We start from the raw sequence: 21,578 nt of genomic DNA on the forward strand, positions 1-21,578 counted from the left end.
GTGCTCCCCACAAACATCCTGGATACCTGACACTTTTGGATTGAGGAAAAGCAATCTACATGAAGGGTTGAAGCTGCACCTTATTTTATATATTTATTCACTATATCGCATATTCACTTTAAGAGTTTGAATTTTCACTATTATTTAAGCACTTATTGTAAGTCACTTATTTACCATTTGGTAATAGATTTAAGCACCAATAGATAACTTTTTTGTTTGTATACTAAATTAAAACAGTAGCCAGCTAATCCAATGAATACAAGCAATAACAAGATCACCAATTAATTAATTAAACCATTAGCCAATCAAAATAATTCATTCCTAAAACAACTTGGAATTATTTCAAACAGTAACCAATCAAACCAATTAATTACTAAACCAACTCATATTTAATAGTAACAATAACCAATTAAACCAATTAATTAATGAATTAATTGAAACATTAAACTACAAAAAAAAAAAAAAAAAAACATATCAGGAACAACCATTAAACACATTAGCCAACACAATACATCCTTCATTAAAAAAGAAAAACAATCGCCAACATTTTATTTCAATCAAGCAGAAACATATCAAACAATTACATCCACATAATAAACTAACATTGCAAAAAACAGCAGCAATACAAAGCCACAAATGCCCCCCAAAATATTGTCCTAATAATGTATTGATCTGTATCCTAAAGTGGTACCGATTAATATCTTATCAGTCAATGTTCCCCCACCCCAACCCTCCCCCCAAACAAACCACATCCAATGAAAAAACCTGTAAAAAAAGACATTTACAAACATTCAATATATTACTTACCATTAGAAGCGCTGGCCCTCCGACTCCCGGGGAAACAGGAAGCGCACGTACCTTGAAGGCCTCAAACAGCATCCGATGCCATCCGCCATGAAGATCCAGATCAGGTTCCCAAATCTTCTTTTTTCTTTCTTTAATCACCATCTTCTATCTTCATCTGTCACAATTTCTTGATCTTCTTTATCTTCTATCTTCATCTGTCAATCCAAAAGGCCCCATGGTAGATCCCAACCGATGTTGTCTCGTCATCTCCTTGGGCTTAAATGAGGCATCATGGCCTTAAATATGGCTTGTGATGTCACATTTAGCCTCAAACTGGTTTAACAGCCATCTGATAGGCTGTTAAAACCATGTGCCGATTTTTTTAATGACATCACTTAGGGCCTTATTCAGAAAGCCTCGATAAGGCCCTTATCGAGCACTTATCGACCAAAATGGCTACTCGTATTCAGATAGCCTCGATAAGTGCTCGATAACGGCATGTATCAACGCAAAATTTTATCACCATCCGAAATTCGCCAACTGAGCGGCGATCAGCCGCTTATCGACCATTTTCGGAGGGTTGATAAACTCGTGCGATTCAGATACCCACGAGTCGGCTATCGCGGCCTATCGCAGCCCATCGCAGCCCTAAAAGGTGTTCTTCTCTCCAAATCCAATTCACCACAAAACGTTTGGTAAATTGGTGGGGAGATGGCCGCGATGAGCTGCGATGTGTCGGGACTTAGAAAAAATCAGGCCCCTTTCCTGCCTCGGATTGATGCCGGGGGTCTCCGGAGCTGATAGGCATTAATAGCAGTTCCGAACCTTCCCGGCATGCATCCGAGGCAGGAAACATGCATGTACAGCAACTTCATTAACTTAGTGGCTAACCGCTAAGGCAATGAAGGGGTTAAACACCCGTGCCAGGCTTACTGTAAAAACATACAATACAATACAATACTGTGGCTAGCGGGGGTGGGTGAAGGGGGAATTTGGCCCTTAGTGGCTGTTTAGGCATTGCGGGGGGGTTGCGGGGGGAGTTAACCCCTTCATTACCTTAGCGGTTAATACCACTAAGGTAATAAAGGGGTTAACCCAACCGCTACCCACCCGCAAGGTCTAAACACCCATCCTTAGGGCTAATACCCCCTTCACCCACCCGTGAGGCCTAAGCACCCACCCCTGGCTGACTATACCCACCCTGTACCCATTGAGTAGTATAGTGGTACATCATACCCATATAATAATAATATGGGCATGAAAAGCCTCTATAGCACTCAATGGGCACCCTAATTACAATACAGTAATACACAAGACACACAATAATAAAACCTAACTAAACTCCAAAAAATCACACGTCACTAAATAAAAACAGTAGCCAGCTAATCCAATCAATAGAAGTAATTACAACATCAACAATTAATTAATTAATTAAACCATTACTCAATCAAACCAATTAATTCCGAAACCAACTCAAAATGAATAGTAACACTAACCAATCCAAACAATGAATTACTCCAACATTAATGAATGTAACCATTAAAGACAAAGAAATAAATTAAAACAATCTCTGAACTAACCATAAAACACATTAGCTAACATAATATAACATTAAATACAAATGAACACCAATCGCAAACCTTTAATTACATTAAGCATGAAAAAACAAACAATGACATCCACATAATACATGAAATGCAAAAAAGCAACTCCAATACCAACCGAGAAATGCCCCCCAAATATTGGCATAATAATGTATTAATCTGTACCCTAAAGAGGTACAGATTAATATATTATAAGTCAATGTGCCTCCCCAAAAAATAAAAAAAACACATCCAAAGAATAAACCTGTAAAAACAGACATTTACAAACATTGAATATATTACTTACAATTAGAAGTGGTGGCCCTCCGACTCCCGGGGTAACAGGAAGCTCACGTACCTTGAAGGCCTCCAACAGCATCCGATGACATCCGCCATGAAGATCCGGCTCAGGTACCCCAATCTTCTTTTTTCTTTCTTTACTCACCTTCTTCTATCTTCATCTGTCACCATTTCTTGTTCTTCTTTATCTTCTTTCTTCATCTGTCAATCCAAAATACCCCATGTTAAATCCCAGCCGATGCTGTCTCGTCGTCTTCTTGGGCTCAAAAGCACAGAACCGCACTAAGGTTGAGTAAATATGCATTGACAAATACACTAAAAATGCAAGCAGTAACTTACATGTAGAGAATATGAAGTCCAGTAAATGAAAAGATCACAGCTCCGTTTGCGTAACCAGTTGTACAAAGGTCTAGACTCGGTTCTTGGGAAAGTGAGCGTCCGTCCCGCGTGCTGAGACACACTGACACTACAACGCGACTGCGTGACTTCCGGGTGTTGCGTGTTCTCATGATACCCGGATCCTACAATCTCTCACGTCACCGCACCTCAGAATGTTTCCCAATGAAATTGACTGATTGTACTGCTATGGCGCTTCAACTGGCAACCAGATCGCAAGTCGTGTGTCTCTCCCGCCACCGTGCAGCTTCACCTCTGGTTGGGCTACTTTGCCGCAACCAACTAGACTCCGAAACGGCGCGGTGAGGTGCGGACGCGGATGGAGCGCGTCATTCGTCTCGATTAATTGAATTATTTATTCAATAGTCCCGATTCAATGTTATTTACTCGTATTTTAGAGTTTCGTGAAAAACGAAAACCCAAAAACGTAACACCTAGGTTTTCGAGAGTTTTTTTAGCCAACCTGGCATTTTGCTTTTGGGAAACACTGCGCTAAGGCAATGAAGGGGTTAAGGCACAATTGGAGGTTTATTGAAGGCAGAGGGTGTGAGTGAAGTGGGTTCCCCTTTTTTTATACACAGGATTTATACCAGAGCCAGCTGGGGTCCCCGGGTGCTCCCCGCGGATGTCTGTAGGCCCTCGGATGGTCCCTGTGGGTGTCTGGGGACCCTAAGATGGTCCCCATGGGTGGTCCCGCTGGATGACCGGGGGTCCTCAGGTGGTCCCCGTGGGTGTCCGGGGGTCCTTGTGTGGACCCTGTGGGTGTCTGGGTACCCTCTGGTGGTCCCCGCTGGCCTGCATTACCAATCCTATTGCAAATTTTTTTGGGGTACATACATTGCAATAAATACACCTCCCCCTCCCCCACACATACAGTACAGTAATGGGCAAAATAACTATTATCCAGATATGGATAATAGCTCGTTTGCCAATTATTAAATCAAACATTAGCCAGCCAGCATAAATAAAGTAAATAAACCTTTTTTCTTACCCCTACCATCCATGTCCTACGATACCTGCAAGAATACAAGAACAAATACAATCAAATGGCCCCTAACCCCTTAATCACCTTTGCGGTGATTATGGGCATGATAAGCTACTATAGCAGCCAATTGTCACCCTAATCAAAAAGCATGAAGGCCAAAAATACACAATATTAAAACATATACAAGTACCTAAACATCACAATTCAATAAATAACAGCATTAGCCACATCATCCCTTAAAGTGACGTCATCTCATTTTGAACTAATGTAACCTATCACATGGTACAGCAACCAATGGGATCATCTTCAATCCCATTGGCTCTAATACATGTGATAAAGCCATGTGGTTCTAAGGATGTGATGTACCTCCCTTGTAGATGACTTCACATCCTTAACAAAAGAAAAAGTAGACGTACACATGATCCAGCATCCAACCGGATTGGAGCTGCACCATCTGACCATCAAATGTCATGTCACAGGCCATATACAATATAAGGCCTTAATGTCTCATTTTACCTCAAGCTGCCAACGAGACAACATTGTGTTGTGGATTTACTATGGGGCTATGGATTGACAGATGAAGATAGAAGATTAAAGAAAAGAAAGAAATCATTTCAGATTAAGAAAGAAGACTGTGATGGAAGATAAAAGACAGAAGAATTTTGTTACCTGTTCCGGATCTTCAAGGTGGATGGCATTGGATTGACTTTTTGACGTCATGGTACGAGAGCTTCCTGATACGCCATGATTTGGAGGGCCAACACTTCTAAAGGTAAAAATATTCAATGTATTAGATGTATTTTTTTCAGTTTTTTTAATTTTTTTATTTTTATTTTATGTTTTTTACTGCCCATTGACTGATAATGTATTAATCTGTGTCCATTTAGGGTACAGATAAATACTGTAACAGTCAATGCATTGTTTTGGCAATAGCCTTTTTTATATTTATTGTTGTTTATTATTTGTCTGTTTATTGTTTTGCTTAAATTGTTTGTAATTTGGATCGCTTGTTTTGATTTCATTTTCTGATTGTTTAGCGTTTTTATTTAATTATTTTTTGTGTTGACTACTGGTTTTAATTGATGTGTTGCCTAGTAGTTTTATTAATTAATTTATCTGTTAGCTACTGGTTTAAATGCATTCATTGTTTTATTGGCTAGTGTTTAAAATTAATTAATTGATCTGTTGGCTAGTGCTTTTATTTATTGAATTATGGTGTTTAGGTGGTTATGTATATGTTTTATTATTATATATTTTTGCCTTCGTGCTTTTTGATTAGAAAGGCCTTTGGCTGCTATAGTGACTTATCATGCCCATATTATATGGGTATGATGTATCACTATGCCAATTAATGGGTATAGGGTGGGTATAGTGGTCCCGGGGTTGGTGGTTAGGCCTCCCGGGTAGGTAGCAGGGGAGGGTGAGTTAACCCCTTAATTACTATAGCGGTTATTAACTGCAAAGGTGATTAAGGGGTTAGGGGCCATTAGATTGTATTTTTTCTTGTATTCTTTCTGGCAATGGGGGACATGGACCTGCAGTATGCTGACGAGGATGCCCTTCATGAAGGCAGGGGTAAGTAGAAAGGTATATTTACTTTATTTATGCTGGCTGGCAAGTGTTTTATTTAATAATGGGCAAATGAGCTATTATCCATATCTGTATAATAGTTATTTTGCCCATTACTGAACTGTAGAGTATGTGTTTGAGAGGGGTGTATTTATTGCAATGTATTCCCAAAACAATTGCAACAGGATTGGTAACACAGGCCAGCGGGGACCACCCGAGGGCCCCCAGACACCCACGAGGAACACCTGGAGGCCCATGGACACCTGCGGGGACCACCCAGGGATCCCGCCAGCCTCTGGTATCAATCTTGTGTATAAAAAAGTAAATTATGCTTTTATGTGGGGGCACAGTGGGTGGGTGGGTGGGTTGTGTATTGGTGGTTAGTACATATTGTAATGTTTATTAGGGGCAGAGGGGGTGAATGAAGGGCTGCTTCACTCACTCCCTCTGCCCCCCAATAAAGCTGTTGTTGTTCCTTAACCCCTTCATTACCTTAATGGTTAGCCGCTAACGTAATGAAGTTGCCTGTACTGTAAATGCATTTTTATTGCATCGGATTGATGCCGGGGGACTCCGGTTCGGATATTAATGGATATCAGCTCCAGAGACTCCTGGCATCAACCCGATGCAGGAAAAATGCTTTTTTTTCCCCTAAGTCCCATCTCGACGCTTCTCGGAAGCTTCTCACCACCTTCCTCCTGGAACGATATTGAGAGGAAATCTCAATTCTAGAGCCGCGATTAACCGCGATCAGCTAATCGGGGTTACTAGAATTGCACGAGTTTAAAAACCTGCCAATAAGTGCTTCTCGCCGAAAAGGTCTCTTATCGCCGAAATATCAGGGCTTACTGGATTGCTGTAGGAATTTTTGGTGATAAGGCATCGAAAAGTGGCATATCGGTGCTTAGTGCATAGGCCCCAACGTCTTTAACCTTAGACGTGTACCCTCAAACATGCACTATATGCAGTTATTATTACAGTACTCCCGGTATAACCAGCCAGCAACACTTTACATCATTTTTATCCCTTTTTGCCCCCAACATCTACGCTTAAACACCGGTTCCCAAAGTCCTGAAGCTATTTCCTTTGAGGGGTCCTAAACACAGAGGACATTCCTTGCTTATAAACCCACAGGGAACAGTGTAAGGAAACATAGTTACACGGGATACATTAATACACTTTACTGGACCCAAGAGCTGACACAGAAATCCAATTATACATGGTTTTTAGGGGCAGCCAGCGGGCTTCACCTTTATTTTGAAGGTCGACTACCCCTACCATCACACATAGGGGGCTATGCACTAAACTCCGATAAGTGGCTTTAAGAGCGCAAAGTGGTTTTAGAATGTGATATTGCACTCAGCGCGATTCACAGAGCAGTGATAACAGGGACTTTGTGCTCTAAAACGGCTGTTTTTCAAGAAAAATATCTAAGGCCTCGGGCATAGACACTTCGCCCGTGCGGAGTTGCGCTGAGGCTCAGGGAAAGTGGTGCTTCCCTGGCCTTAGAGCATGCGCCATCCATGGGCATGTCTGGGGGCGGGCCAGTGACGTCACGGAGCTGGTTCGCCCTCATTGGGCAAACCGCTCACATGACCGGCCCTGCGCTCCGGCGAGCGCCAAATCTAAAATTTTGCTAAGACACACGCTTCCGCACGCTTGTGGAAGCGTGCGCGAGCCCCTGCTGAAGCCACTCTCATTGTGGCTGCATGGGCTCAGTGCTGAGCGTGAACGCGCCTCAGCACGGGTCAGCGCATAAGCGCTGACCCTGGACGCAGCCAAGTCTAACAAAGCTCGTACGATCAGCTAAATGCTCTGATTTCTGCCAGTCAGCACGATTCTCAAAGCACAGCTAGCTGATCATGCTATAAAACGCGCAGAGAATAGCATGCCAGCTAAAGGCAAATGCAAAAGGAGCAGGACTTAGAAAAATGTCTTTGCTTACATTTTTGCAGGCACACCATTCATACAACAGGCCGGCTGGTGTCCCCGGCTGAACCCATGAGTGTCACCGGGTGATCCCCACGGGAGTCCTGGGGTACCCACGGGGGTCACCGGGTGATCCCCGCGGGAGTCCAGGGGTCCCCGGGGGTCCCAGCGGGCCTGCTGTACCAATGGTGTGCCCCCAAAAAATAAACAATATTTGTAAATAAATACACCCTGCCCCCTAACACACACACTACAGTAATGGGCAAAATTACTATTATCCAAATATGGATAATAGCACATTTGCCCATTAAAAATACATGAATCACAAAACATGCAGTAAATACATATTGCACTCACCCTTTCCAGGCACCCACGATGAAGGCCGTCTTCATCCTCATTGTCACGGTGGACACAAACTTATCAACACTTTTTATATTTTTGGGATTCTCAATTGAACACAACAAGGAGCAAAATAAATTGTGATTTATTTCCTTGCTAGACAAACACACGACAACTTCAGTATACACTTAATACAACACTTACTGGGATGGGTAACGAAATAAATTGTCCTTTGCGAGAAAGCGCAAGAAATGCAGTTTCTGTTTAAAGGTCCCGTGGCTAGATTGCAACTTGCCGATCTAATAACTTGACCAAATCAAAGAATTTCATTAAAGTTCGTAGACATTCATTCGGGAGTAACCAGGGCTAACGAATTCCGAAGTTTGGGGTAAATGTTTGGTAAATTCTTAACCCATTGCGTACTGGAACCGCGACCGCTGTGCTTGACCGAAGTCCTGCATAACGAGGTCACTTCATGAACCATATCTGGATCACACTGGGGATAGTCCGGTGGCAACAGTTATAGGATGATCCAGGCTATCCTTAACATCTACACCCAATCCCCTCCGTGTGAATAGTTTACCCACCAATCTCCATTTTGCCCGCAGTTTGCAATACCGGCAAAAAAGCTTTCCGGAGTGCAAAGTGCATGTGTCAGCTTGACCACCATGCAACTTAGCATACCTGGGATACACCCTTGTGTTGGCGCCCCTTAGTCTGGGTTTGGCCCCAAGGTGTCAATGGCCTGGGATCTGGCACTTATAAGTATTCTATCCATGTTTACATTATGGTGCTCTGCCTCAGAGCCTTTTCATCCCTGTCACTTCATTAGATCTCTGGGTCTCTGGCTTAGCGGGACCTCTTTGAAGTACAGGAAGGAAAATACCATCAGCTCATTCACCCCTAACATATTTACATGTCAGAAGATTTTTCCCGGGCTCACAGAAAAAACTGTTCCTGCCTGTACATTTCAAATTCACAGTTTTACACACTTTAATAAAACTTAATGTTCTCGGTGTACCACGACTGTAATTTATATATGTATGTTTGTGTTTTACTTTTTTATACTTGCACACCAAAAATCAGGGTGCTGGGTGCCTCCGTTCACGAGTTAGTCCCCTTAATTGAAAGGGCTAGCTTGTGGGGAGTCAAGTTCACCTACTTCTCACGTCAATTGACACACTTCCCACAGCAATTGACTTTCTGCCTTTCAAGTTACGGGACTAACAAGGTACGAATACATTTTATCAGTAAAACCACTTCAAATCTAACCGCAAGCCAATTATTCAATTGACTTGTGGTTACGGAGTCAAGAGCTTGAAATGGATACTCATATGATACAGCAGACCTCCCGTAAACAGCACTGGCTGTGGCGCTCACTCCTACATCTTGTTTCTCAAAAGAATATAGCAGTCATAATATTCACTTCTATTACAGTAGGCAGAGAATAGCCTGCAAATGGGGTTTAAGAAGGCTGGGAAAGGGCAAAAACAACAGTGCAGTGCAAATACTTTTAACCCCTTCATTCCCAATGTGATTTGGGGTTAATCAGCGTGGTATAACACCTTTATTTAGGTCTTATTAACCCTGTTCTCACCACACTCATCCTGCCCATGTCCCTCCAGTGCTACAAAACATACACAAGAATAAAAAGAGCCAATGTAATGTACCCTAACCCCTTAATCACCTTAGCGGTCATTAACCGGTATAGTAATTAAGGGGTTAACCCACCCTCACCCACTACTTGGGAAGCCTAACCACCCTCACTCACTACCCACCTGGAGGCCTACCCACCCTGGCTTGGGGACAATTCCCCCTTCCCCCACCCCGCCACACACAATAAACATCACTATATTTAATAAACAATACATAACCCACCCACCCCCTGTGCCCTCCCATAAATATATAATTTATTCTTTTACATACAGTGTTCATACCCCAGGCCCACGGGTGTCCCCGGTGGTCCTGGCGGGTGTCCGCAGGCCCCACAGTGTACCAGTGCTCCAGGGTCTGAAGGCCTCCAGGTGGTCCCCGCGGGTCAACATGGGCCACAAATGGGGTCTCCATGAGTGGGCCCGCGGGTGTTTGGGGTCCCCGGGTCAGCCCAACAGGTGTCTGAGGGTCCTCGGGTTGTTCCCACGGGGGTCTGGGGCTCTCGGGTGGTCCCTAAGGGTCCATGAGGCCCCCACAGCTGTGAAACCCCTGTTCTTCCCCGCAGGTGTCTCTCGTGGGTCCGCAGCCTTGTACCTGTGGGTGTCCATGGGCTCTCAGGTGGTCTCCAGAGGTCCCCGCAGACCGAAGGAACCAACTCTGTATGTAAAAAAAATAAACCTGTCCTATACATTTAAATAAATAAATATCCCCCCCCCCCCCAACACATCCACCGGTAGTCGAGCTTCTCTCCCGAACATCAGGAAGTAAGGAGAGAAGCCAGTAGATTCGTGTCTGGTACAATTGTAGGTGTGTACTAACGTTTCCACATGTCGGCTCCACTCGGTCTTTTGCATCCCAGTTAAGGTCAACAGCATGTCCAGCAAGGTGCGATTGAACCGTTCGGGCAAGGCATCTCCTTCAGGGTGATACGGGGTGGTTTGTGATTTGGTGATATTCAAAATCTTTAGCAATTCCCAGATTAGTTTGCTCTCAAAATCTCTGCCCTGATCTGAATGTAGTCTGTTGGGAAGGCCATAATGTATGAAGTATTTTTCCCAAAGGACCTTGGCTATCGTGATGACTTTCTGGTCTTTTGTCGGGAAGCTTGGGCATATCGAGTGTAATGATCTGTGATGACCACCACATTGCATATTCCCCGGCTATCCGGTTCAATGCACAGGAAGTCCATACATACTAAGTCCATGGGGCCCGTGCTTTTCAAATGCCCCATTGGGGCGGCTCTGGTGGGAAGTGTTTTGCGTTGGATGCATCTGCTGCACCGCCGACAATGACGCTCCACCGCCTCTCTCATTTTTAGCCAGAAGAATCTATCTCTCATGAGACCAAAGGTTTTGTCAGTATTGAGATGACCATGCTCGTCATGTAGTGACCTTAGCACCAAATGTTGTAGCATTTTAGGTAGGACCAGCTGTCGCCTACTTGGATGATTATGATAATCCACGACCCTATAGAGCAGATTGTCCCGTATCTAGAATTTATCGGCTTCTCTCATCAAGATACCCCCCATATCACCAGGGGCATGCTTTAGCAGGTCGGTACGATTTCTCTGGATAGCGTGGCGGATGGTGCCAGCTATCGGGTCACGAACCTGGTAGCACATCATATCTTTCCAGGATATGATTTTGTCAGGAGTGATGTGCATTCCGCTGGGGTCACAGTACGCAGCTGGGATGGCTTTAGACGCACACCCTAGAGAGTCCGCCACCCTTAATTCGGAGAACGCTACTTGTCATTAACGATGGCTGCGGTGCAGCACATGGCACGCATCCCGGGGCCGGGGATCTCTTCCCATTGGTCGTCGTCGGGAGTGGCATCCAGTCCCGGTCTTCTGGATAGGGCATCCGCTCTCACATTCAGAGGGCCAGGTTTATATTTCAGGGTGAAATTGTAGTTGAAGAGCGCGGCCAACCAACGATGACCAGCTGCGTCCAGTTTAGCTGAAGTCATAATGTACGTGAGGGGGTTATTGTCCGTCCGCACCTCGAAGTTAATTCCATAGAGATAGTCGTGAAGCTTGTCCACGATAGCTCATTTTAAAGCGAGAAATTCTAACTTATGCACTGTATAGTTTTGTTCACTGGGCGTCAAACTGCGACTGATGTAGGCTACCGGCCGCAATCCCTCTGGGCGCTTCTGATGCAACACTGCCCCTAGTCCGCTGAGACTAGCGTCCACATGTAGGATATAGGGTTGCTCGGGGTCCACATAGGCTAACACCGGGGCAGCCATCAAACTCTGCTTCAGGTCCAGGAAGGCCTGCTCACACTCAGGGGTCCACTTGTCCCCGAAGGATTGCCGTGCGGCGTTCGCCTTTCGTTCCGTGTCCTCCGGATATATTTTGAGGAGACTTTTGAGTAGTTTGGCCCGACGGGAATATCCATTCACGAATCTACGATAGTACCCGCAGAACCCCAAGAAAGAGCGCAGTTCTACCACATTATCGGGCCGCGGCCAGCTTACTATGGCTTCTATTTTGGCGGGGTCAGTGGCTATTCTCTCGGCGGACACGATATGTCCCATGTAGGTCACTGAAGTCCTACAGAATCTGCATTTATCCAAGGACAACTTGAGTCCCTCTTGGCCGAGGCGGTCAAGTACCTTCAGGAGTCTGGTCTCATGTTCCTCCAAGGTTCTGCCAAAAACAATGATGTCATCCAGATACACCAAACATTCTCTGGGATTCAGATCTCCCAAGGTTTTCTCCATTAGTCTTTGGAAGGTGGCAGGTGCCCCACAAATGCCCTGTGGCATGCGGGTGAATTGATAAAATCACAACGGACAGATAAAGGCAGTCTTCTCTTGGTCTTCGGAGCTCATGGACACCTGATAGTATCCCTATCTTAGATACAACACACTGAACCATTTGCCCCCATTGAGGGCATTCAGGATCTCTTCTATGCGAGGAAGGTTATACTGATCAGGAATTGTGCAGTTAGTCAAGGTCCTATAATCCACACACAGTCTCACAGTCCCATTCTTCTTCCTCCCCACCACAATGGGGGATGGGTAGGGGCTCCTTGACTCCATGACAATCCCGGCCTCCTCCATCTCGTGAATCACAGCCCGTACATCATCGATGTCCCTAGGAGCGATGCGCCGGGGGCGCTCACGAAAGGGGGTCGTGTCATTCATACGAATAGTGTGCTGGGCACTGCAACTGCACCCCACATCCATCTCGCCAGTAGAGAAGACTTCATGTCGGTCCTCCAATTGGCCCCTTAGCCTCTCTCCCCACTCATCGGGCAGCCCGGGCAGCCCGAAGTCGAAATCTAGCCCTTCTTTGGAGCATCCGGATCGAGCGGCATTTACCTGGAAAGGTTCTTCAACTAGACTGACTGGGTAGATTCGACCCAATTTTTGTCCAGCATCTACAGCCATGGTGAAGGGGGATAGATTCTGCAACGACACATAAATTCGACGAGGAATGGCGGCGGCCCAATCCAGAAAATCAGATATTATTCGGTATCCTCTTCGGGCGTGTTCTTCAGGAGTGCTCTCCAATGAGAAGAGATACTCGGCATCTTCACTTTCGGCATATGAACACCAGACTGGCACCCTCTGCACCGCTCCAGGCGGAATATCCATTAGGCCGGCTCGACCGCAGAACAACAGTCCATAGTTCTCTGGGACCGAGGCCGTGGTGTCCTTGCCCATCTGAATAAGCTGTAGTTGAAGACTGGACATAGGCAATTCATTGGTCTCTTGCAGGTAGGCCTGGATAACGGCCTGCACAATGTCGGCATTGGTCCCCAGGATGATCGGATACTTGGGTAGGTCCTTGGGTTCCGGACACACGAGGGCATCCACTTTCATGGGATGGGATTTCCCATGTGTTCAGCTGTTGAATCTCCAGAGACACTGTCACGATGCCGTTGATAGGATAGTCTTCATTGCTCAGGCCCCTCACTTTTATATGTTCGGCCAACTTCAGAGGCCTCTTCTGGAGATGCTGGTCATAGAACCCTTGATATATGATGGTCACTTGCGAGGAATAGATGCCATCCACTAACACACGTATGAGGGCTACTGGTCCCACTCGATTGTTCCAGTTGAGGGGAGAGTCGTCATCCCCGGTAGTGGTTGGGACTTGATCATTTGTGGCATGGAGCTCTGGTGGCGCCGGAGCCTCCAAGACCTCCCCGTCGGTGGTGTATACTCCACAGACCATAGCATTAGGCGTGAACATCTTGGGGGAGGGGCTCCGGTCACGGTGTTCTCCCATACGGCAGTCAAAAGATAGGTGTCCCTTTTTCCCACACTTGTAGCATGACAGATCACGGGGTGGCGTATGACAGTTGTAGGGGGGAGAGGTCCTCCCCGAGTACTTCGGCCGCTCTGCCACGGTTTTGTCCGGGGATCCTCTTTCTTCTCACTAGTTCCCTTCTTCTTGGGGGCGGAGGCCCCTTTTGCTCTCTGAGGAGAATGAAGCAATAGATGAGCCTCGTGCTCCTTGACTTGCTGTAACAACCTCGTGAACGTAGGGGGGCTTCCTCTGGTGAGGTTATCATGAATCATGTTGGCAATGGGGTGGCTAGGGCTGGACCCCCGCAGGTATTCTTTATGGAGATACTCATCCATCTGTGAGGCCATAACGAATTTGTGGTGAAGCAGAGGGCCCAACGCTATCTGCACCCGATGGATAAAGGCCGACAAGTGCTCCCCTTCCTTTTGATTGATGGCATAGAACTTGGCCCAGAGGGCCCCATCATCTTCTGCCACGCCATAGGCCTCTGTCAAGAATTCGACGATCATCCGGGAGGTTAAGGCAGGGTGTTGCTCTCGATGGATGCTGACCAGAGTGGATGCTGGGGGTCTCAAACATTCCATGATGCATTGGCGTTTGACCGCGTCGGTACAGGACCATTCCTCCATTACACCCCTGGTGTGTTCTTTCCAAGGGTCTATCCCGTCCTCCCCCGCCGGGACGGGCAGGGTCCCAGAGAAGGCTTTTAGTTTCCTGTAATGTTGAGAGTGTGAAGCCAGGGTTAGTGCTTCTACTAAGGGTGGTAAGCTGGGTGGGGAGACCAGCTGACCTATCTTGTCGTTAAGTTTTTGCAACATATCCCAACACAGTCCAGCTTCTTCGGACGCACTGGACCCAGGGCAACTGAATTCTGACCGACAACAACCCGCGTCACTTTCCGGGTAATTGGCAGATACAGGGGTATGACTATCTTCGCCAAGCACATCGGTGGGTATGTCCCTTAACGGGTAGACGAAGGGACTTCCGCCAGGTGGGGAATTGGGGAGCTGTAGATACTGGGGAACGGATGGCTCCATGACAACTAAGTCTCTGCGACAGTCAACTAGCAGGGTTTTCCACTTGGCGTCTTTGTCTATTAGGACATCCACCAGACGGGCTTTGGAGAATCCTGGTAGTTGCCTTAGGGCCGTTTGCAATGCCTCTAAAGGCAAGGCCATAGGAACTTGACTCACGGCCACCACGCGGCGGGCGGGCGACTGCATCTGCCGCGCCCATTCGCTCGCGCTCTGCCGTAAGCAGATGGCTGTGTGAATTTGGAATCGGGGGCACCCCAGGTCTGATCTCAACAGCGGCTCCAAATGTAGCCCTGCTTCCGGTTGAATACAGTACGCTACTAATGCTGTTTAACCTGTTGGCTCGCAGGGCCTAAGCCTCCGCCACGGAGAGCCTGGGGCAACACATATGAATACAGATAACCTCTTACCAAGTGCAGCGTCTCCACCTGTGTCGGCTCCCAGCAACGCGGGAGTGGTTCCTCACAGGACAATAATGTAACACTACGCACACAGCATATAAAAGAAACAGTGACTTTACTAATTGTAACCATAACCTTGCATGTCATACACTATGTGTCCCTCTGTATAGGAGACACTATAACTACCGCATCTCGCAGGACACGACCCCTCCACCGTGTACCCACACAGTGTCCAATTCCCCCACACCACAATTTCATCCCCCCAAAGTGAGGTAAGTGTGTGTGACTGTGCAGCCACTATGTTCTGGTTTTATAGTTGGTGCACTTATGGATGTTACCTGCCGAGCGCTCCAACGCTCGGACCTGCAAACTGACTTCACAAAGGATCCGACGATGAAGACACTCCAGGGATACCTTCCAGGGCGATCCCACCCGGTCGGCTGCTGCTGTGCTTGAAGAGGTTTGAGCCCAAACCTCTGTTATGGTGCCGCGACAGTCTCTGGGAATAACACTTCTCTTGCTTATTCTAATGGGCAGGTTCCTATCCTAGGGCCTGTCCCTGCATCACCTTCACTGACTGTGACTCAGGGTCTAACTGGGCCTGAGGTATATGGCCTAGTGTAGGGGCTACTTGCCTCCCTACACGTAGAGCTCCTTCTCCTTCCTCCTCCAGGTCGTCTCTCTCCAACATGCTCCCCTGCGCAACCTCCTAACTCTTCCTCCCGCGAATCCGCCCGCCCTATAGGCTCCTTGGCGTCACCTGGTCTCGCTAAGGCTCCTGGGACTCGTAGTCCCTTGCGCTACGCCTTCTAGCATGGGCTCCTGTTTCTCTGGATAATGCAACCCCTACTGCACATGCGCGACCTCTTCTCCATCTCCATCACCACCTCCCCGGGCTCACCACGCATACGCAAACATCCAACATGGCGGCGCCCTGATCGCTCGGGTCACTGCGGAGTCTCCGGTGCACCGGAGCGCTCCCTGCACTCGCTGCAATCTTCCCTATTCTCCCAGCAGAGCAGAGATAATGGTGAACCTGGGGAACCTGGGTACACAGTGTTAAACACTGACATTGACACAGTAGCACAATAGCACAGAACTGTACACATTACAATTCATTCATTTCTGCCACGGATACGAAACAGAATCCATTAAATTCAAACAAAGCAACCACAATAAACACGTGTGCCTGGTGTGATTGGCCACGTTAATGCAGTGTGGAGTACAGCAGAGCACACGAAAACGACTCCGTGATTTGTTCGAATAACGTCCGCGGCATCTGTATTTGCCTTTGTATCAGCTATGAATCAGTTCATAGCTTGTACTAGCGCTGTTAAAGGATAGATACAGTACAATTCCTTATCAACAGCATGTATGATCTTTATTTGAGGAGAGTCTCAGTAGGAAAAATCAGCCAGCAGTACAGGAAGGATCACACTTTGTATGATTATCTGTCCAACTAAATGTACAGTAGTTACTTTAATGTGTAATCGTGTTGATACTATCGAGGAACACTGTCAACCCCACTTTGACGTCAGCACTGCATCTATTTATGTGAAATTCTGATTTTAACACTTCATGTAATATGTTTATTTTTTGTTTACAGGGCTCTTAATAATTGGTTATTAAACGCTATATTTTTTATCTAGTGCAGTTCATATTTAAGAAGGATAATTGGAAGAAATAATATGTTTCCTAACATTAGGAGACCTTTCATAATTTTACAACAATTTTGGATATTGTTATTCATTTGGATATTGAAATCTCTGCATCTAAAATATTTTAAAATATAAAAGATATTGCCATATAATAATATTAATAATATAATTAATCATATGTTTTTGATCTACTGTATTGCTTAAGTGTGCTTTTTAATGCATGTTATTTTTAACTTGCTTATATGTCATAAAATACATTTTTTTTAAATTACCCCTGATCCTGACGTCAGTGAACATAATACAGAGGAATTGCTATTCAGAATTCTATTTTAGATTTTCCCTTTCTGTCATCTATACAGTGTATTCCCATTCACGAGAAGACAGCGGCACTCAAATCCCAGCCCAGCATCCTCATTGCCTCAGGGAGAGCCAGAAATGAAGACAGATGGAAAAGACAAATTTATGTCATCTGCAGCTGTTTCACAGTTTCCACCGAGCATGACGCCATCTTGTTAGCTATGGCAATTTATTTTTCCTTTTCCTTGTTGTTTCTTGTACAAAAGGATTGTCGCTTGTGTATGTAGGTAAAGAATTGGTAACTATTTATGGAATTAGACTTTGTCGACCTTACGTAAAATGTGAGGGGGAAAAGCACATACTAAGGTGGCGAATATGAAAAAGAGGGAGAGGATTGGGGGGTGGATTCTGATTGTGCAGCTAGCAAATAAGACTAAGAACTTTGGTATTTAAAAGCAAAGTTCAGTTGCTAATTAATCAGCCTATTGCAGCCAGAGAGGCTGAAAACCTGCAATGTAATTGCTACTCCCTCACAATGTTGCGTACTGTGTGTAACAAATTGGTAAATATTTATTGAGGTAGAAGCTTTGGCTTTGGTAATCTAACAGTAATGTATAGCATAATGTTTAGGGCAGAGGGTAAGGGGCCCAACAAATTGTTACATTGTCCATCTCACAGAGAGTGTACAGCAGCATGCAGGGCTGATATAATAGTCTAGCATTTTGATTTCACAGCTACAGTAGAAAAAGAGTCTGGGAAAGAAGCAGATTCTATAGGGCGACAGATGTCTAGGGTGAAATAGTTACTCAACAAAAAACATATAATTGATACCAGCACTCCTTGTTAGGCCATAACAATGAGGTGAATGGTGCATGGGGAAAATAATTGGTAGACACAATTGGAGAAACTGGAGAACAACTGACCCAAGAGGGGCCAATAGACCAGTAAGTCCCCTACATAACTGCAATCAATCACACTGTGTGATATAATACTAACAATATTAACCAAACAAGAAAGGTAGAACTCAGAACACCCAATGACAGTAATGAAATGATGTCTATATTCTAAAAACACTTTATTGGTAATATACAATTTAAATAAAGGCTATTAAAAAACTCCCCAGAGCAAAAAAAAAGTTTCAAAATTAGAAACTTCAAAACAGTCACAACTGACTGTAGCCCGCAGTGGGGTATGAAAACGGCTGGTTAGCCTGACAAAAAAAGGCGGTTGTGTCTACTACAGTAGGAGGAAGGGAGCTACTAAACAAGCTCCCACCTTCCACGACCACTCTACAATAAATACTATATTACAGCTATATCCATATTCAGAGTGAGTATGCAGCAAGTAGAAGCAACCATGAGTCACTACAGAAAAGTGACAGCTAGGTGGTAATGAATGGGCTGTGTGCTTGTGTGTAGGTCACTAAACAGTAGAGCAGCTATAAGTAGTAAGACAATTAAACCCAGTAGAGTGCAGAGAGCTGAAAATAGCACTCCCCCTCCCTTAGCCACATGCAAATACAAGGGTGAATTACCCTCTGTGATACGAGGATGAATACCCTCTGTCTTATATCTAGACTCAAGATTAGAAACAGTAATAGTAGGTGTAGGTATGGGAGGGCAGCCCTCAAAAAAGTAATGTGGTACTAACTGACCAGGACCAAAAATGCAAGTAAAATCAATCACGAGGTCACTACAGTACAATAGATTGTATACTGTTTCTACCTGATTTCTTCAAGCGGATAAGACCTAAGTACAGCGGCTACGATTCCAAAACATTGCAACAAGGAAACTTGCCCTGCTTCAGGATTTCGTTAGCCCTGGGGATCCAGACCAATCCCAGAGAACCAGAAAAGACTTTGCACATTCACAGAAGGATTGGACTGGCTATTTATTTGGCAATTTGCAAATGGACTACATCTTAAAGGACAATCTTCTGGTGCTTGGCACCTTTCTGGACATTATCCTCTGTTTCTCTACCCTTAAGTGTAATTATTAAGTTTATTCTGCAGTTGTCGTGTGTTTGCCTATCAAGGGAATAAATCTCAGTTTATTTTGCTCAACCTGTTCTGCTCAATCAGGTCCCACAAAATATAAATGTGTTATTAAGCGCGTCTCCCGTCACAGGCGTTTAAAACTGGTGGCAGCTGGTGAGATACTGATTGAGCCTATATTCCAGTTTCCTGTGGGGTTCTGTAATATAGTGAGGACCTTGTAGATTGCAAGCTCCTCAGACAAGTGGCAACTTACACACACTTCCAAAGAAGCACGAGATAATTCACTGGTCTCTGGACCTATACCCCAGTGGCACCATGAGTCCACGCTCAGGAAGGTTTTGCACCTGGAACCGGGCGCAGATAGTGGAGAGATGTGTGGGGTACGGCTTCAGGACAGACGGTCGTTCAAAGAGTTAGCTGGAGGAGGATTTAGAAGAATATGAGGGCAGGATAGCCCCGCCAGCAGACAGTACTCTGGGGCTGCAAGGACAGCAGGAGGATGTCAGTGACCGCCTGGAAGAGGGTAGCATGGTGCCCGGGGGTGCAGATGGGTTTGTCGCTGTGGCGACCGGACTTGCTACCGCTGAACTCATTCCACTCCTCACCGCCTGGGGAGAAGGGCTTAGCTATGAACAGTGACTCCAGCTCCTGTCGACAGCGCTTGGAAGGCCCCCTCACTCCCACCTTGTCAGCGGGGAACAGGGCGTTCCCAGAGAAACTGCTGTGGAAGCAGCAGAGCCAGCAAATGAATATGTAACCAGCAGAGCCTTGGTGAGCAACACAGCAGTCCCCAGAGAGGCAGCCATTACGGCTAGAGGGGACCAGTCTGCACCTCAGCGGACTCCCAAACATACAGTGGGAAGCAACACGCCCTATACTGGGGAGTTCAAGCTTGAGAGACGGTGCTATCATTGCCACAAGGTGAGCCACATCCGGCCACATTGCCCGGACCATGAGCGGTCTGGGGGACCCCATCATGGGCAACGTTCACAAGCTGCAGGGCCAGTAACCCAGATTTGGCTGGCCCACACAGAGGAACAGAGCACAGCCATGGAGCCACAACCAAGAGGGATGTCCCAGGCAGATGCTGCTTTTGTCACCTCAGAGCCAGCAGCAGTGAGCAGAGGATGTCCAAGTGCATCAGTCGAGATGCAGCCTGCGGATGTCCTGAGCAGGCACCCACGGAGGGTTACCTTTGGTGACCGGCAAGCAGGGAGCTTGCCAGATTTGGGTGCTGCTGTTATTCTGGTGCAGCCAGAAGATTTGCTCCCGGGCACCGGGGTGCAAAGAACCATGCCTGATGGAGGGCTGCAGTCCTTATGGGGTGCCCATATCATTTTGGATGGGGGTGCCAATCATGGCATGAGGGAGGTGGGGGTTTTGTCCAGGGAAACTGCTAAGGTGTGCCTTAGCAATAACCTGCAGCCTGTGATCTGTGTGGTTGCTGCGGAATTGCCTGCTGTTGCGGTGATTCCTAAGAGCCTGTCATCAGGAATCACAGCAGCATCAACCTCTGTCCCCCTGCATTTGGGACCAACGGTTCCAGTGGCCTCTGCGGAGACCAGACAGGTAAGCCAGACTACTGAGTCACGACCAGTGACTGACTTACTGTTCCCTTTACCTGTCCCTGTTACCCCTGACTTAGAGACTAAGGGTGGGTGGTTAGAATTAGGGACAGCAGATAGGGATGCGGTGAAAGCTGACCCCAGCTTAGAAGGTATGGGACTGCGGGCGTCCGAGTCCTGGGAAAGCAGGGGGTCAGACCACAGGCTGTGGCACCACGGGCTCTGGGGTAGGGAGCCAGGTTCTACCGGGTTAGCCAGGGGCTGGACAGGTAGAAGACGGTTAGTGGGACCCAGGTAGGGTAGGCAGCAAGTGTTGCAGGTAGCCTTCCCCAGTCCACTAGTGGGGCATCAGGGGGTCACTCACATGAGAACCCAGCTGTTGCAGCCTTACTTCTGGCTGGAGGCAGCAGGAGCAGTGGCAGACTTTGGCCACCCCTGGGACGCCTGCCAGCCAGAGGGTAAAGCGGGTGATTATGTGCAGATGCTCCTGAACCTGTTACCAGGAATGGGGAACATGTTTCAGGAAGTAGCTCAGGCAGTGCCAGGCCTCTTAGGTAGGATAGGGTTTCCTAGGGGGGTCCTAGTTGAGCTAGGGGTCCTGGGAGGTAGGCAGGCAGGGGCAGAAGCCGGGGCTAGGGTAGAGCAGCCTAGGGTCCTGTTCTCAGACAAGCTGGGCAGGGCACATAGAACAGATCAGCCTGTGCTCCCAGGGGAACTGCATCCTCTGCATAAGTATATATATGGAGTATCAGCAGAGGTGGCAGACAGTGTAGAGAGGAAGGCAAAGGTGGAGTCAGTCTTCAGCCTTCAGAATGGCCTCTGT

General features: G+C 46.6%; 1 protein-coding gene across 1 annotated transcript in view; it reads left to right on the top strand.

Annotated features, from left to right (window-relative positions):
• The window catches only part of RGS11 (regulator of G protein signaling 11), a 786,758-nt gene extending 768,575 nt beyond the window's left edge, over nt 1-18,183 (top strand). The window contains exon 17 of the mRNA XM_075565212.1: nt 17,257-18,183. Coding sequence (XP_075421327.1) covers nt 17,257-17,413 — 157 coding nt within the window. The 3' untranslated portion in view covers nt 17,414-18,183. The remainder of the gene's footprint in view (nt 1-17,256) is intronic.
• Nucleotides 18,184-21,578: the final 3,395 nt, after the last annotated feature.

The sequence above is a fragment of the Ascaphus truei genome, chromosome 11 (assembly GCF_040206685.1).
Source record: "Ascaphus truei isolate aAscTru1 chromosome 11, aAscTru1.hap1, whole genome shotgun sequence".
In the NCBI taxonomy this organism is placed as follows: domain Eukaryota; kingdom Metazoa; phylum Chordata; class Amphibia; order Anura; family Ascaphidae; genus Ascaphus; species Ascaphus truei.